This window comes from Mobula hypostoma, chromosome 5 (genome assembly GCF_963921235.1).
Source record: "Mobula hypostoma chromosome 5, sMobHyp1.1, whole genome shotgun sequence".
NCBI classification, from domain to species: Eukaryota; Metazoa; Chordata; class Chondrichthyes; order Myliobatiformes; family Myliobatidae; genus Mobula; species Mobula hypostoma.
In genome coordinates, this window is record NC_086101.1 from 189,936,479 (window position 1) to 189,955,476 (window position 18,998).

At 44.2% G+C, this 18,998-nt stretch overlaps 1 protein-coding gene across 1 annotated transcript in view; it reads left to right on the forward strand.

Moving 5' to 3' along the window:
* Positions 1 to 560: 560 nt before the first annotated feature.
* Positions 561 to 18,998, forward strand: part of poln (polymerase (DNA directed) nu) — a 265,214-nt gene continuing 246,776 nt past the window's right edge. The window contains exons 1-2 of the mRNA XM_063049749.1: positions 561 to 629; positions 1,393 to 1,458. Coding sequence (XP_062905819.1) covers positions 561 to 629; positions 1,393 to 1,458 — 135 coding nt within the window. The remainder of the gene's footprint in view (positions 630 to 1,392; positions 1,459 to 18,998) is intronic.

Genomic DNA, 18,998 nt, shown 5'->3' on the forward strand with positions numbered 1-18,998 from the left:
CTCATCATCCTGCTTAGGAGGAACTTGCACCTTCTCAAGAGCAGCTGTGAACACGGGGTGAATGGACAAGGACAAGGAATAGACAAAGTTCTCTCCATTTCTCTCCTTGCATGCTCCCACAAGCCTTCTTACATTGTTCCCATTAGGATGGAAGCTTCACCCTTTTCAACAGGATCTGGGCAGACCAACACTAGTGTGTCAATAGTTTCAGTTACTCCAACATCTCCTGCTGAAACCTCCAGTTTCACCAACAAGTAACCATCATTTGGGTACTCATTAGTACTAAGCCCCCAAGTTTCAAGGGCATTGAGTGGCGTCAATAGTAAATGCGTCAAATACCTATTGTAAAAGGATCTGTAGAGTAAAGTAACTTGAGAACCTGTGTCAAGTATGGCTCTAGCATAAATACCTTCAATCTGTATGGATACGTCAGAGCTTGGTCCCACTAAACCTTCATGAATAGTATGTCTGTGAAGGTTTCAGTCATCCAGGTCATTGTATATCAAGCAGTTGTAAACCAAGACAACTGGACTTGCTGAGTTACAGAATACATCAACGCGATGGATAACAACAACAAATTTACACGAGAAGACGTCAAGAACAATAAACTGGCCTTTGTAGACTGTGCAGTACTTATCAAAGAAAATGGACATCTAGAATATTAAGGTTTACAGGAAACCAACACACACAGATCAGTACCTGTGGTTTGACTCCTCACCCATTCGAACGTAGAATGTGCCCACCAACATTACAGCTAAAGACAGGGAGTGCAAATAATTGAGAGAAGTCTTGAAAGCTTGCAGCTACCCGGACTGGGCCTTCATCAAGATAGCAACAGAAACCAGCAGGGTCATCAGCTCAACAGGCAGAGGTAAGGAGCGAAGCAGAGAGAGATACAGCCATCCTGCATGTCGCTGGAGTTTCAGAAAAACTCAGAAGTATTGTCAACAAACATCAAATCCCTGTGTTTTTTAAACCATCAAACACACTCAGACAGAAACTCAACCACCCCAAGGATACTACACCCAAGCATTAGCCAGCAATGTTGTATACGCTATCCAGTGCAATGAGAACTGCACAGATCTGTATATCAGTGAGACAAAACAACCACTTCACAAATGGATGGCCCAACATAGGAGGGCTAACACCTCAGGTCAAGACCTGGCTGTATAACTACAACTAAAAGGACACTCCTTTGATAATAACAATGTGCACATTTTGGACAGGGAGGAGAAGTGATTTGAAAGAGGAGTTAAAGAAGCCATGTTTGTGTAAGGGGGTTTCGTCTTTTATGTTACTGTGTAGGCTAATTAAAATGGCTTCTTTGTTATGTTAAATGCTGAGATCTCAGAGGTCTCCTCTGTACTTTCTCTGCTGACTCTTCCTGTTCAGACACCTCAGGTGACACCCCGGGCCTACCTGTTGGACCCTCACCCTCACGGGGACCCCTCGGCACCTGTGAGCCCTCTGCCTCAGGTTCTGGCCCTTCCCTCACTGAGTTAGACACTGAGTTCCCTCCCTAGACGACAGCGAGCCGAGCAACCCTGAGGGTGGCCAGGGGGGCTACATTTGTCAAACCGGAAAACCCATCCTTAAACAGAAGGGGTGGGGTATGACACCACCTATCAGCTACTTACAATACAGTCCTAACATCTCTACCCCAGCATCTCCACAACAGTACACACCTCCATTCATGCGATCTATCGAATCAGCTCAGCTCAAAGGTTTTCCACCTCATTCCTCAAAAGTTCTATCTCTGTGGCATCAGGGCTCACTTTAGCAGCAGAGGCTACCACTGAAGACACTACTCAACTTTTGGAAATGTCCTGCTTGTGAATCGTGTTTTTCTCCTCTCTAACTTTCCTGAGTAACTGGGTAAAAAATGGAGGAGGGCGCATCTCACGGGTCATTTGAATACATAGAGCAATCACATCATGTGACAGTTCACCCTGCACAACTTGCTCCATCCTCAAGCAATTTCTCTCAGACAGCTGAATGCCCCATTTGTGGTGCAACCAGTGCAGCAGTTTCTCCAGCCTGAAAAGGCAAGAGGGGGCAGAGTGACATAGGGATAGGGGAAGGGAGTGGCAGGGAATTACCGGAAGTTGGAGAATTCAATGTTCATGCCAAGGGGCTGGAGACTACCCAGACAGTATATGAGGTGTTGCTCCTCCAACCTGAGTTTGGCCTCATCATCGCAGTAGAGGAGGCCATGTATGGACATATCCGAATGGGAATGTGAAGCAGAGTTATTCTCTAATTTCCGGTAATTCCCTCCCCCTCCCTTCCCCCATCCCAGTTTCACTCTGCCCCCTCCTCCAGCTGCCTATCTCCTCCCTCATGGTTCTGCCTCCTTCTACTACCCATTGTGCTTTCCCCTATTCCTTCTTCACCTTTCCTGCCTATCCCCTCCCTGCTTCCCCTCCCCCACCCCTTGACCTTTCCCCTTACTGGTTTTTCACCTGGTACCTACCAGCCTTTTCTTTCTCACCCCCGCCCCACCTTCTTTGTAGGGTCCCTGCCCCCTCCCTCTTCAGTCCTGACGAAGGGTCTCAGCCCGAAACATTGACCGTCCGTTTCCGTGGATGCTGCCCGACCTGCTGAGTTCCTCCAGCGTGTTGTGCGTATCGCTTTGACCCCAGCATCTGCAGAGTATTTTGTGTTTAAGCATCTTCCAGAACTTCCAGGTAATTAGCTGATGTGGCTAATGGGGTTTCTGCCTTAGGAACCTCACTATATCAGCCTCTGGACCCTTTAAACTCTCTACCAGTCTCTGTTTCTTTATATTATCTGAGCACTGCCACTCATCTGCTCCGCCCAAGCCTCATATTCTTCTTCCCCATCGGGTGTGGGCTTGACCCCAGAGAACCCTCCCAGCTTACAATAACTTTAGCATATATCAACCAGTAATCTAATAGCCAAAACCAGCTCACAATTTAAATCAATTGCTGAAGGACCCACTCGACCTTTCACATCAGACAATCCTTTTCCCTCACGTCGCAGAAACAAGAACAGCTTGTCTTTAAAGTCTTTGCCCTCAGCTACCTTCCCCCCTTCTCTAAAAATATGGACTGCCCATGGTCCCATCTCTCCAGAGTCTTCTGACATATCAGGCAGCACAAAGTCAGTCACCTCACTGCTAGTCTGGACTAAAACGATATTCTTACCAGCTGATTGGTCAAACCGCCATTCAATCAGCACAACTTTCTTCAACACTTTTACAGAACTCAGCACTCTGAGTAACAGTTCATCAGGACTTTGAATATCCACTTTGCTTAGAACACAAGCATTATTTGTGGATAATCTCTTTAAATCACACAAAACCTTGATTTTTGCGGAGTCCATAATAAAGTACATCAATCACTTTCCCAACACTAGTTTAAACACAGACTTAAACATGCAACCCACTTAATCAATCCTAAAGTGGCATTCAAACAGCATGCAAAATCCTGGATGAGCCCCCACGAATGTAACCCTCTTACCAGGCTTGAAGACAAACGTGGCTCACCAGCTAGCTCCACTAACAGCCACAGGGCTCAGCAGTGGGAAGGCCATCTTTCATAAACAGTATACGTCTTTGTCAGTATGATTTGGGGTACAACCAAACAGGAACATCGCGATGCTTTGATGAAAGAAACCTTGAATTGAGCGAATGCTGTGTAAATGTTGTTGATACACAACCGTTGATCGTCAAGGAATAACAGATCATACACCAGATAAGATTATAAAGAAAATATAAGGAGGGAGGAGAAGATAGCGGCGTGACGCAGCTCACAGCGGCCACTCCGGTGGTGATGTCTGTTATTTGTCAAGTAGGGTGCCATGTGATTTGATGGAGATGGACGTGAGAACACGGAGGAACATCTGGTGAAACTTCTGAAATGCCTGCATCGCTGCTGCTGCTACTGTGTGGTCCAGAGTCTCTGGAGGGGAAGGCCCCGAGTCCTTTGCTTTGCTTGTTGCTTGGCGGCCGGGGTGGGGTCAAAGCGCTTGGCAAAGGATGGTGCTCAGAGAGGCTGTCAGAGGGGCTGGTCAAAGGCTTGACGTTTTCGGACGGACTCAGAGTCCGCTGCGGTCGGGTGCTTCCAGTGGTGCTGCATCGGCAAGTTTGCGGCGCTTGGAGGTTCATGGCGGGGAGAGTTTCTCCCTTCTACCGCCTGCGTGAGATGATGAGGCTATCGGGACTTTGAGACTTTTTTTTTAACCGTGCCCATGGTCTGCTCTTTATCAAATTATGGTATTGCTTTGCACCGTTGTAACTATATGTTATAATTATGTGGTTTTGTAAGTTTTAGTCTTGGTTTGTCCTGTGTTTTCTTATGATATCATTCTGGAGGAAAGTTGTATCATTTTTTAATGCATGCATTTCTAAATGACAATAAACAAGGACTGAGTGTCCTCATAATCTAATCTAATTTACAAATTTCAGCTTTATCAAACAATTAATAGGAAAGAGAAAAGAAAAAAATGCTAAAGCCCCATTACAGTTACCCCAGTCCAATGTGCACAATGACTGTTGGAGCTCATACTGGAGTCATCTTCTACTCATGCGCTGGACCCATGGTCTGCATGAAAGCACACACTACATTCCAAACTTCCCTCAAAGTCAATCACAAACGAACTGGCTCTTCCTCAGGAGTATTATACAATGGGGACACTCCTTCCAACGACATTCTCTGGCATCTTCCCTTCTGTCCCGCTCCGCAGCTCCTGCCAAAGACCCCAAACCCGACTACTGTCTATCACAAAACTTTCCCCCCGTTCTCTCTGGAACTTTCTCCCGATCCCACCAACCTGATTGGCTGAAACAACATTCCTAAGTTAAACAACATGGCAGCTTATCTCCAGCCGAAACCAAAGCATTCTACCAGCAAAACATACTGCTTTTGCAGAAAACTGCTGAAATGAAATACCTACAGCATAGCAGTAGAAATCTTAGCCAGGGCATTACTTAAGTATAACCGGACCAATAGTAACTGTAGACAAAAGATAATGTAAAGTTTGTTTGTTGTGATAGTCATTGTATCTGTAGTATATGACATGCTCAACTCTCCCTCACTTAAATCCAAATCAAGTGCTAGTCTCGACACCATCAGCCGGCTGGTGGCGCAGTGACATCAGCGCCGGACTCCGGGAGCAAACGTTCCCGAGTTCGAATCTAGTCGAGCCGCTCCCGGGCACACTTTCCATCCATGCCGGGTTGAGTGTCGAGCTAGCAACTCGACCTCGTAAAAAGTACAAATGGTGTCAAGGTCTTCATCGATGACGATGGACGAACCTTGTTATTAGTATAAGACTGGTGGCTGGAGGTTAAAGTCGAGCGAAATCTATGGTCTTAAAGAAAGATTCCTGACTTTCATATGTCCTAAACCAACTTACAGCCAATGAATTATGTTCAATGTGGTAACGTGCTGAGATACAGTGAAAAGTCTTTGTTTGCATGCCATCCAGATAGAACATTGCATTCATAAGTACATCGAGGTGCCTTGAGTTCAAGTTTGAGTTTGGAGATACTTCATTAGAACCCACTTCTCTTGGTCAAAGAGGTTTCAGGGAGCAGAGGAGCAAGTGTCAGAGAGGTAGAGAGTGCTTTTAGAAGGAATTTCATGGCAACTGAAGGCATAGGCACTGGTGGTGGAGCAGTTAAAGTCAAAGACATTTGAGAGAGGAGTGTAGAGATCTTCCATGATTCAAGACTGAAGGAGGAATCTTGTTGTGCTGGGTCTGTATAAGAGCTATCCAATCAGATCTCCCAGCTTCTGTCCCTCCCCACTCTCACCTTCCATAACTTAATTGGTTAGGGGAACAGAAAGAACACAGAACATAGAAATCTACAGCATATTACAGGCCCTTCGGCCCATAATGTTGTGCCGACCATGTAACCTACTCTAGAAAACGACTAGAATTTCCCTACTGCATATCCCTCTATCTTTTTAAGCTCCATGTACCCATCTAAGAGTCTCTTTAAAGACCCTATTGTATTCGTCTCTCCCACTGTCACTGGCAGTGCATTCCATGCACCCACCACTCTCTGTGTGAAAAACTTACCACTGACATCCCCTTCCAGGCACATTAAAACTATGCCCCCTCATGTTAGCCATTTCAGCCCCAGGAAAAAGCCTCTGGCTATCCACATGATCAATGCCCTTCATCATCTTATACACCTCTATCAGGTCACCTCTCATCCTCCATTGCTCCAGGGAAAAAAGGCCACTCAACCTGTTCTCATAAGGCATGCCCCCCAATCCAGGCAACAAACTTGTAACTTTGCACTCTCTCTATAGTATCCACATCCTTCCTGTAGTGAGGTGATCAGAACTGAACATGGTACTCCAAGTGGGGTCTGACCAAGGCCTTATATAGCATATATTACCTCACGGCTCTTGAACTCAGTCCCATGGTTGATGAATGCCAACACAGCATACGTCTTCTTAACAACACTGCCAACCTGCACAGCAGCTTTGAGTGTCCTATGGACATGGACCCCAAGATTTCTCTGATCCTCCAAACTGCCGAGAGTCTTGCCATTAGTATTATATTTTGTCTTCAAATTTAACCTACCAAAATGAACCACTTCACACTTATCTGGGTTGAACTCCAACTGCCATTTCTCAGCCCAGTTCTGCATCTTATCGATTTCACGCTGTAACCCCTCTGACAACCCTCCAGACTACCCACAACATCCCCAACCTTTGTGTCACCAGCAAACTTACGAACCCACCCTTCTACTTTCTTATCCAGGTTATTTATAAAAATCAGAACAAGAGGGATCTCAGAACAGATCCCTGAGGTACACCACTGGTCACCGACCTCCATGCAGAATATGAACCATCTACAACCACTCTTTGCCTTCTGTGGACAAACCAATTCTGGATCCACAAAGGAAGATCTCTTTGGATCCCATGCCTCCTTATTTTCTGAATGATCCTGGCATGGGGAACCTTATCAAATGCCTTACTGAAATCCATATACATTACATTCACTGCTCTACCTTCATCAATGTGTTTTGTTACATTCTCAACAAATTCAATCAAGCTCGTAAGCCACGACCTGCCCTTGACGAAGCCACGCTGTCTATCCCTAATCCGATTATGTCTCTCCAAAGCTCATAATTCCTGCCTCTCAGGATCTTCCTCAATAACATGCTCACCACTGAAGTAGACTCACTGGTCTATAATTTCCTAGGTTATCTCTACTCTCTTTCTTGAGCAAGGGAACAACATTTGCAAACCTCCAATCCTCTGGTACTTCTCCCATCCTAATGATGATGCAAAAATCATCGCTAGAAGCTCAGCAATCTCCTCTCTCACTTCTCACTGTAGTCTGGGGTATATCTCATCCGGACCCAGTGACTTGACTAACTTAATACTTTTCAAAAGCTCCAGCACATCCGCTTTCTTAATGTCTATATGCTCAAGCATTTCAGTCCGCTGTAAGTCATCCCCCTAATTGCCAAACAAAGTATTCATTAAGTACCTCTGCAACCTCATCCGACTCCATGCACTTGTTTCCACTATCGAACCTGATTGGTCCTATTCTCTTGCTCTTACTCTTCACATGCTTGCAGAATGTCTTGGTGTTTTTCTTAATCCTGCTCGCCAAGGGATTCTCATGGCCCCTTCTAACTCTCCTAATTTCATTCTTAAGCTCCTTCCTGGCAACCTTGTAATTTTCTAGAGCTCTAACAGTACTTAGTTTCTTGAATCTTTCGTAAGATTTTCTTTTCTTCTTAACTAGACTTTCTACATCCCTTGTATACCATGGTTCTTTTACCCTACCATCCCCTCCCTGCCTCAATGGAACATACTTATGCAGAACACCATGCAAATGTTCCTTGACCGTTTGCCACATTTCAGAATCAGAATCAGGTATATTATCACTGGCATGTGTCGTGAAATATGTTAACTTAGCAGCAGCAGTTCAATGCAATACATAATATAGAAGGGAAAAATATAAATAAGTAAATCGATTACAGTATACGTGTATTGAATAGATTAAAAATTGTGCAAAATACAGAAATAATATATACTAAAAAAGTGAGGTAGTGTTCACAGGTCCATTTAGGAATCGGATGGCAGAGGGGAAGAAGCTGATCCTGAATCGCTGAGTGCGTGCCTTCAGGCCTCTGTACCTCCTTCCTGATGGTAACAGTGAGAAAAGGGCTTACAAAAGAACCTCTCCAGTGCTATGGTAAAGGAGTTACAGTTACAATCACTACCTCCAAAATGTTCTCCCACTGAGAGATTTGACACCTGATCAGGTTAATTTCCCAATACCAGACCAAGTACAGCATCTCCTCTAGTTGTCTTGTCTACATATTGCATCAGGAAACTTTCCTGAACACACCTAACAAACTCCACCCCATCCAAATCCCTTGCTCTGAGGAGATACTAGTCAATATTAGGAAAGTTAAAATCACCCATCACAATAACCCTATTATTATTGCACCATTCCAGATTCTGCCTCCCTATCTGCTCCTTGAAGTCTTTGTTGCTATTGGGGGGGGGGGGGGAAGGGTCTAAAAAAATCCCTGTCCAGTTATTGCCCACTTCCTGTTTCTGACTTGACTCAGTAGACAATCCCTCCATGACTTCCTCCTTTTCTGCAGCCGTGATACTATCCCTGATTAACAATGCCATGACTCACCTCTTTTACTTTCCTCCCTGTCCTTTTTGAAACATTTAAAGACCAGCACACTCAGCAGCCATTCTTGTCCCTGACATCTAAGTCTCTGTAATGGCCACAATGTCATAGTTCCACTATTGATCCACGCTCTAAGTTCATCAGTCTTGTTATGATACTCTTTGCATTAAAACAGACACATCTCAAACCATCTGGCTGTGTGCATCTTTGCTCTACCGTCTGCCTTTCCTTCTTCACTGACTCCCTACAAGCTGTCACTGCTCATGCGCCAACTGCCCCATCCTCTGCCTCTTCACTTCAGTTCCCATCCCCCTGCAAATCCAGTTTAAAACCTCTCCAACAGCATTAGCAAACCTCCCTCCCAGGATATTGATTCCCCTCCAGCTCAGGTGCAACTCGTCCCACTTGTAAAGGTGACTCTTCCATTTGTGAAGTGGTTGTTTTGTCTCACTGATATACAGATCTGTGAACCCTTTCCCAGAAAAGGTTCCAATGATCCAAGAACTTGAAACCCTGCCCCCTGCACCATCTCCTCAGCCACTCATTCATCTGTGCTATCTTCCTGTTCTGACCTTCCCTAGTTCATGACACTGGGAGTAACCTGGAGATTACCACCTTGGAGGTCCTGCTCTTCAGCTTCCTTCTGAACTCCCTAAACTTACTGCTCAAGACCTCTACCCCTCACCTTCCTATGTCATTGGTACCAACATGTACTATGACCTCTGGCTGCTCACCCTCCCCTTCATGAATATTCTGCAACCACTCAGAGACATCCTGGACTCTAGCACCTGGGATGCAACATACTATCCTGGTGTCTCTTTTGCTGCCGCAGAATCTCCTATCTGTCCCCCTAACTATTGAGCCCCCATGACTATTGCTCCGTCTGTCTTCACCCTTCCCTTCCAAGGCGCAGTGGTGACTGCAGTGCTCTTGGTCTGGCTGCTGCTGCCTTGTCCAGAGAGGTCACCTCCCTCAGCATTATCCAAAGGGGTATACCTGTTGCTGAGGGGAATGGCCACAGGGGGACCCTGCACTGACTTCTTTCTCCCTCTACCTCTCTCGGTGTTCATCCATCTACTTCCTGAATTCTGCACTTTGCATGTAACCACCTGCTCAAAAGTCTAATCTATCGATTGCTCTGCCTACCAGATGATCCCTAGTTCATCCAACTCCAGCTCCAGCTCCTTAATGCCTCTTTCAGGGGTTGGAGTTGGCTGCACCTCCTGCAGGTGTAGTCATCGGGTTCCATGCATTCCCACCTCCTACAGGAAGAGCATTTCACTGCCATATTTGCCATCCAGCCTGCACTGTACTATGGGCAACCAAGACCAAATCAGCAATAACGAAAGGAAAAACCTACCCTTATTACCTGTTTCTTTGGCCTCAGCCTCTTCTTGTTGAAGCCGCTTGAGTCAAAGCCTCTGTCCCACTCTGACTCTAGACCCCAATTTGACGATGGCCGCTCCATTAGACCCTATCTCTCTGTTATGGTTTAAAAAATTAGAGGGATGGGAACTAGAACGCTAGCGCAGATATGGAATGCTTGTGGATAAAGATGTGAAGCCTATGTACAAAGTTAGGAATTAAAAGTTTAAGCATGGTGTGAGTAATGTTTTGAGCTGTGAATATTTCAATGCAAGGAGTATTGTAGGAAAGGCGGATGGCCCGAGGACATGGATTAGCATGTGGAATTATGACATTATAGCTGCTAGTGAGAATTAATTGCAGGAGGGACAGGACTGACAGCTCATTGTTCTTGGGATCCGTTGCTTTAGACATGATACAGTGGGAGGGATTAAAGGGGGAGGGGTGGGATTACTAGTCAGGGAAAATGTCACGGCAGTGCTCGGTAAGGACAGAGCAGAGAGCTAATCTAGTGAGGTTTTATGGGTACACATGAGGAATAAGAAATGTAGTCCTGTTGAAGGGTCTTGGCCTGAAACGTCGACTGTACTCTTTTCCATAGATGCTGCCTAGCCTGCTGAGTTCTTCCAGTATTTTGTGTGTGTTGAATAAGAAAGGTATGACCACGTTAATGGTATTATGTTATAGACCACCCAACAGTATGCGAGATTTAGAGGAGCAAACTTATAGAGATTGCAGACTGTTGCATAGGGATGCGACAGTAGGTGATTTTAACTTTCCACATATTGACCGGGACTCCCATATGTAAAAGGACTGGATGGGAAGAGTTGGTCAAAGATGTTCAAGAAGGTTTTCTTAATCAGTGCATAGAAGTTCCAATGATACTAAATCTCCTATTAGGGAATGAGACGGGGGCCTGGTACAGAATTTGTGTGTCTTTGCATCTATTGATCATAATTCCATTAGTTTCAAGGTAATAATGGAATGGAAAGGGATAGGTCTGGTCATTGGATTTTAAGTTGGAGAAAGGCCAATTTTGATGGTATCAGTAAAGATTTGGCAAGAGTAGATTGGGACAGTTTGTTTTCTGATACAGGTGTACTTAGTTGGTGAAGGCCTTCAAAAATGAAATTTTGAGAGTACAGAATTTGAATAAAAGGCAAGGATAACAGGTTTAGGGAACCTTGGTTTTTGAGAGATATTGAGGTGCTGCCTAAGAAAAAGAAGGAGGTGCAAAGCTGGTATAGGCAGGTAGGAACAAGTGAGGTACTTCTGGAGTATAAGAAATACAAGAGAACACAGGGAGGAAATCAGGAGGGTTAAAAGAAGGCATGAGGTTGCTCTACTGGAAAAGGTGAAGGAGATTCCTATGGGCATCTACAGATATGTTAAGGGCAAAAGGATTGCGAAGTCCTGCCGAAGGGTCTCAGCCCGAAACGTTGAATGTATCTTTTTTCCATAGATGCTGCCTGGCCTGCTGAGTTCCTCCAGCATTTTGTGTGTGTTGCTTTCAAGGGTCAAAATTGGTTCTCTGAAAGATAAGAGTGGTAATCTATGTGTTGAGCTTAAAGAGATGGTTGAGAACTTAAATGGATTTCTTACATACGTATTCACTCGGGAACGAACATAGAGAATATGGATATGAGGCAATGCAGCTGAGGTCATGGACCCTAGACAGATTACAGAAGAGAAGGTGTTAGCTGTCTTGAGGTAAATAGGGTGAATACATCCCTGGGGCCTGACAAGAAGTTCCCTCAGATCCTGTGGGAGGCGTGTAGAAATTGCAGGGGCCCTAGCAGAGATATTTAAAACGTCCTTAGTCACAAGTGAGGGGCCAGAGGATTGGAGGATAGCAAATGTTACTCTGTTGTTTAAGAAAGGCTCTAAGAAGAAGCCAGGAAATTATAGGCTGGAATTAATTCCACATCCCATTCCCATTCTGACATGTCTATCCACGGCCTCCTCTACTGTAAAGATGAAGCCACACTCAGGTTGGAGGAACAACATCTTATATTCCCTCTGGGTAGCCTCCAACCTGATGGCATGAACCTCGACTTCTCTAACTTCCGCTAATGTCCCACCTCCCCCTCGTACCCCATCTGTTACTTATTTTTATACACACATTCTTTCTCTCACTCTCCTTTTTCTCCCTCTGTCCCTCTGAATATACCCCTTGCCCATCCTCTGGGTCCAACTCACTCTTCCTTCAGTTAGTCCTGACGAAGGGTCTCGGCCTGAAACGTCGACTGTACCTCTTCCTAGAGATGCTGCCTGGCCTGCTGCGTTCACCAGCAACTTTTATGTGTGTTACATAAAATGCAGACTCACAACACACTGGAGGAACTCAGCAGGTCGGGCAGCATCTGTGGAAACGATGAGTCGATGTTTCAGGCCGGAACCCTTTGTCAGGACTGAAGAGGGAAGGGGCAGAGGCCCTATAAAGAAGGTGGAGGAGGGTGGGAAGGAGAAGGCTGGTAGGTCCAGTTAAAAAACCAGAAATTTGAAAGACAGAGGGGTGGGGGAGGGGAAGCAGGGAGGTGACAGGCAGGAAAGGTGAAGAAGAAATAGGGGAAAACACAATGGGTAGTAGAAGGAGGCGGAACCATGAAGGAGGTGATAGGCAGCTGGGGGAGGGGGCAGAGTGAAATAGGCATAGAGGAAGGGACGGGGAGGGAATTACCAGAAGTTGGAGAATTCTATGTTCATACCAAGGGGCTGGAGACAACCTAGACGGTATATGAGGTGTTGCTCCTCCAACCTGAGTTTAGACAATTGACAATACACAATAGGTGCAGCAGTAGGCCATTCGGCCCTTCGAGCCAGCACCGCCATTCACTGTGATCATAGCTGATCATCCACAATCAGTATCCAGTTCCTGCCTTATCCCCATAACCTTTGATTCCACTATCTTTAAGAGCTCTATCCATCTCTTTCTTGAAAGCATCCAGAGACTTGGCCTCCACAGCCTTCTGGGGCAGAGCATTCCATATATCCACCACTCTCTGGGTGAAAAAATTCTCCCTCAACTCCCTTCTAAATGGCCTACCCCTTATTCTTAAACTGTGGCCTCTGGTTCTGGACTCACCCATCAGCGGGAACATGCTTCCTGCCTCCACAAACTGCTGCTACCATCTGGGAAACAGTACCGCAGCATAAAAGCCAGGACCAACAGGCTCTGGGAAAGCTTCTTCCACCAGGCCATCAGACTGATTAGCTCATGCTGACACAACTGTATTTCTATGTGATATTGACCATGCTGTTGTACATACTATTTATTATAAATTACAATAAATTGCACATTTAGATGGCGATGTGATGTAAAGATTTTTACTCCTCATGTATATGAAAACATGACTCAATTCATTGTTGGTAGAATCTCAGGTGGTGACGAGAGGGCATACAGGAGTGAGATATACCAACTAGTGGAGTGGTGTCACAGCAATGACCTTGCACTAGTTGATTGTGAACTTCAGGAACGGTAAGACGAAGGAACACATACCAATCCTCACAGAGGGATCAGAAGTGGAGAGAGTGAGCAGTTTCAAGTTCCTGGGTGTCAAGATCTCTGAGGATCTAACTTGGTCCCAACATATCGATGCAGTTATAAAGAAGGCAAGACAGCGACTATACTTCATTAGGAGTTTGAAGAGGTTTGGTATGTCAACAAAAACACGCAAAAACTTCTGTAGATGAGCTGTGGAGAGCATTCTGACAGGCTGCATCGCTGTCTGGTATGGGGGGAGTGGGGGGTTACTGCACAGGACAGAAAAAAGCTGCAGAGGGTCATAAATTTAGTCGGCTCCATCTTGGGTACTAGCCTCCAAAGAACCAAGGACATCTTCAAGCAGTGGTGTATCAGAAAGGCAGCATCCATTATTAAGGACCCCCATCACCTAGGGCATGCCCTTTTCTCACTGTTACCATCAAGTAGGAGATACAGAAGCCTGAAGACACACACTCAGTGATTCAGGAACAGCTTCTTCCCCTCTGCCATCCGATTGCTAAATGGACATTGAGCCCGTGAACACTACCTCACATTTTTAGTATATATTATTTATGTTTTTGCATGATTTTTAATCTATTCAATATACATATACTGCAATTTATCTATTTATTTATTTTCTTCTATATTATGTATTGTATTATATTGCTGCTGATAAGTTAACAAATTTCATGACACATGCCAGTGATAATAAACGTGATTCTGAAAATTATGAGAGGTATAGATGGTAAACGCAAGCATGCTTTTTCCACGGAGGCTGGGTGACAGTACAGCGAGAGGTCATGGGTTAGGGGTGAATGGTGAAAAGTTTAAAGGGAGCATGTGGAGGAACTTCTTCACTCAGAGAGTGGTGAGTGTGGAATGAACTGCCAGTAAAAGTGGTGGATATGGGGTCAATTTCAACATTTCAGTGAAATTTGGATAGGACCTGGATGGGAGGGGTATGGGGGGCTGTGGTCCAGGTGCAGGATGGGACCAGGCAAATTAATAGTTTGGTTTGGAGTAGATGAGCTGAAGGGCCTTTTTCTGTGCTGTAGTGTTTTATGACTTTTTGACTGTAACCACCACCCACCACACCAACTGCTCAAGATGCAAGATTCAAGATGTTTATTATCATTCTTCAATAGATGCGTGTACAGGAGAACAAATTGATTGTTACTCCAGATTTGATGCAGCACAGAAAACACAATATGCATCAATATAAAAGCAATCCCATAAAACACAATGTACAAACTGTTAAAAGTAGCCATCAGTACATATGATTCAGCTTATATGCATAGACTGAATGTATGAGCATGAAGTGGCCCTTGGTGCAGGAGTATCTGAACATAAGGTGATTGACTGGAAATGATAAACTGGGCATATGAAAACACAGGGCAATCACTGTGTAAGTGCAGGGATGAGACGTGGAGTGTCAGTGTAAAGTGGTGGTGCATGGGGTGCTGAGGGGCTGTGGAGAGGAGTGGCTGTTGTGGATGTCATGGTGGGGTGGGTTAATGGGTAGAGGTGTTGATCAACTTGGGGAAGTAACTGTTTTTGAGTCTAGTGGTCCTGCTGTGGATGCTGCGTAGCCTCTTCCCTGATGGGAATGTTCCCCCATTGATTGTAGTTTCTCATTGACAGTCTGGAGTTACAACACCAATTTGCCATGTTTTAAACATTAATAAACTCATTATTATTACCTCAGTGGATAAAATGCCACATACATATAGCATTGATAACAGACAAGTGATAGTCTTTTATTGCCTGCAGGGTACTGCTGCTTCAGATAATGAATCATAAAGGCTGCATTGTCGCTTTTAAGGCCAAGGATCTGCTACGGACAGTGCTTCACTATGCTGCAGACACTGTGTGCTGGAAACAAGGTACAGTGGAACACAATATGTACGATAAGGGTTAATGACGCAGGATCTGATGCTGGATTTGTGCTCAGCTTGTTGGATAATTGACATTTTTTTTTACAAGGACAAAATGTTGCATTTATATAGACGAGCAAACCTCGCTGCTCACCTCTGTGCTGAACTGAGGCTGTAGCCTGCAACTAACAGGCCCTTGAAATGGCTGCCTGCTGGTCTTGTGTCAATGGACTCACGTTTGTGAACTTCAGTTCTGAATGTTATTTGCTCATTTTTATTGTTTGTATGATGTGTGTTCTTTCTGCACATTGGGTGTTTGATGGTCTTTTTTGATTGGGTTTGATTGGGTTTTATTGGTTTTATTGTTTTGTGGCTGCCGTAAGGAGATGAATCTCAGGGTTGTATAATGTATACATACTTTGATAATAAGTGCACTTTGAATTTTGGAAAAGCACTAAGGCACTTCAGAGAAGCAGAATTAGAGAAAGATGATGCTGGGAAAAGTAATAATAACAACAACTACTACTACTACGTCGACTCAGGCCTAGGGGGCCGGCGTCGGGCACGTTGACGGACTCTCCACTTCTCCCTCTCCCTTATCAGTGTGTTCAGTTCATCTACATTAACCGTGCCGCTGTCTTCTAGGAGCGTGTTGACCATAGTCTTGGGAGGGCACCCAGGGTTCATCCTCCCGTGCTTGGGCTCCCATATGATGACTAGGCTGGCAGGTAGCTCGGGGTGGCGTAGACAGTGCCCCGCTAGTTGCAGTCTTCTCGCCTCGACAACAACAACAAAAATAATAATAATTATTATAATAATTATGATTATTATTATTCACCAAAATCTTGCTTTAAAATACACAATCCTAAACACGAATAGAATAGTTTTTAGTAATTTAGAAATGAATGTGCTTGGCTGGGCCTGTACCTCAGGTTTTACCAGCTTGAGCTGAGAAAAAAATAACAGGAATAATAATAATAATAACAATAACTTAAGTGTAGAACTACAGACAATGTAGTTCAAACTGCTTTACAATGGGATAAAGTACCTACATGAAAATAAAATAAAAAATAAAGATAAAAATAAATGTGAAAATAAAAGAGAAAATGATGTTAATTAAAAGCAAGGTTAAATAGATAGGTAAACAACAACAGGAATTCTGTAGATGCTGGAAATTCAAGCAACACACATCAAAGTTGCTGGTGAATGCAGCAGGCCAGGCAGCATCTCTAGGAAGAGGTACAGTCGACATTTTAGGCCGAGACCCTTCGTTAGGACTAACTCTTCCTTCAGTTAGTCCTGACGAAGGGTCTCGGCCTGAAACGTCAACTGCACCTCTTCCTAGAGATGCTGCCTGGCCTGCTGCGTTCACCAGCAACTTTAAATAGATAGGTTTTGAGCTGGCATTTAAAAGTATCAACTGAGACTGCATTCCTTATAGTTTTAGGTATTGAATTCCACAACTTAGGAGTGTAGTTCAAAAAAGCTGGCATGCCAATTATCTTTTGAGGGAGATTGTTTAAATTTAAGAGATCAATTGAAAGAGACCTGAGAGCTCGAGCAAAATTATAAAACGAAAATGAAGAAAGAGGTATTAAGTAACCAGTCATCTAGATTAGAATGATTAGGGGCAGCATTGCAGTGTAGTGGTTAGTTTAACGCTGTTACAACACCAGCGACCCGAGTTCCATTCCGTCACTGCCTGTAAGGAGTTTGTACATTCTCCTTTTCATCATGTGTGTTTCCTCCGGGTGCTCTGGTTTCCTCCGTCTCAGAGTCCAAAGACCTATGAGTTAGTAGGTTAACTGGTCACATGGGTGTTATTGGGCTACTCGGACTTCTTGGGCTGGAAGTTACTGTGCTGTTGTTACCATGTTGTATCTCTAACTAAAATAAAACATGCTGTATCTAAATAAAATGAAAATTAATATATTTTTATCTAAAATAGATTAACTTATTGTCATATACACCAGGGTGCAATGAAGTTCATTGTTTGCATGAAGCTCACTGGGAATTGTTACTACATTGTAACAATACGGTAAATATAGTGACAAGTGCAAAACGACAGAATGTTGCAAACGTGAAGATAAAGATTAGCTTTATTTGTCACATATACATCAAAGCCTACAGTGAAATGCATCTTTTGTGTCAAATCAAATCAGGGAGGATTGTGCCATGCAGCCTGTAAATGTCGCCACTCTTCCAGCGTGAACGTAGCACGCCCACAACTCACTAACCCTAACTGTACATCTTTGGAATGTGGGAGGAAACTGCAGCACCTGGAGCAAACACACAGTCACAGGGAAAGCGTACAAACTCCTTAAAGAAAGACAGCATTGGGGATAGAACCCCGATCTTATGCTGGCGCTGTAAAGCGTTGCTCTGACCACTACACAAAATGCCACTCCAGATGGTAGTGCAATTTGAACTAGTGCAAAAACAAATGGTAACGAGACAAAACCACCTCAGATAAATATCATGTGGAGATTTGTGACAAATATGATTATATGGTATATATGTACAGTATCTGAAATACATCTTATGGAAATATTTGTTTGATGATGAAATTCAATAAAAAATAAACTACCAAAAAAAAACAAAACCAAGCAAAGTAACATTAGAGAATCTTAGCAAGTCAGGCAGTATCTGTGGAGAGGAATAAACAGTTGACATTGCTCTCCATAAATGCTGCTTGACCTCCCAAGTTCCTCCAGCACTCTGTGTGTGTTCCTCAAGATTTCCAAGACCCTGTGTTAGAGAATCTTTGTGTAAGGGGTTTCTTCTTTTATGTTACCGCATAGGCTAATTAAAATGGCTTCTTTGTTATGTTAACTGCTGAGAAAGTTCTCTCGCTAGAAGCTTGTTTGGTTTATATTATTGATAATAGAGCGAACAAACCAATTGGGATAGATGTTATTCTTTCTAGTGTGTCTGTAAGTTATTGATGCACGGGTTTTTGAGCAGAAGGTGTTGGGAGAGAGAGAGAATGGACAAGGTGCTGTGAGCTCGCTAACGGGGTCGGACCCCGAGCAGGAGTCCGAGGTCCAGGGTCTTTGGTGAGGAGAGGAGACGGAGACAAACTCATGTGGAGCGTCTGGTCGACCACCGTTGTTGTTCCCAAGCGGCAGGTCCAGGTGGTCAGAGGGGATCGAATGGTGAAAAGAGGATTGTTACTAAAGCTCCAACTGTTATGCACGAAGAGATTGAACTTTAATAAAAGTGTGGTGCCTTTTATTTTCCTTTTATATTTTATCTCTATTAATTATATAGTTCCAGTAATATCTATAAACTGTAATTCATTTAATCGTAGATGGTGTATTGTCTGTTATTTGGCAGGGTGGGGTACATCACACAGCATCCATGCAAACTTAATTACCCAGTTTGGCGGGGCTGTGGGCTGTTTCCTTAGACGACAGCGAGTTGAGCGACTCTGAGGCTTGCCGGGGGGCTACATTTATATCACTGGAATTCTTCAAAGACCATTGAATCCTTTCTCCAGCATGTGTTATTTTTAGGAAATTGTGTATACTTAGTTCAAGATGTATACAGTAAATGCAAATGGTGCCTCATACCTTCATTCACTATACCAAGAAATTCGGGACTTTCCCTAACTTTATACTAATGTCCCTAGT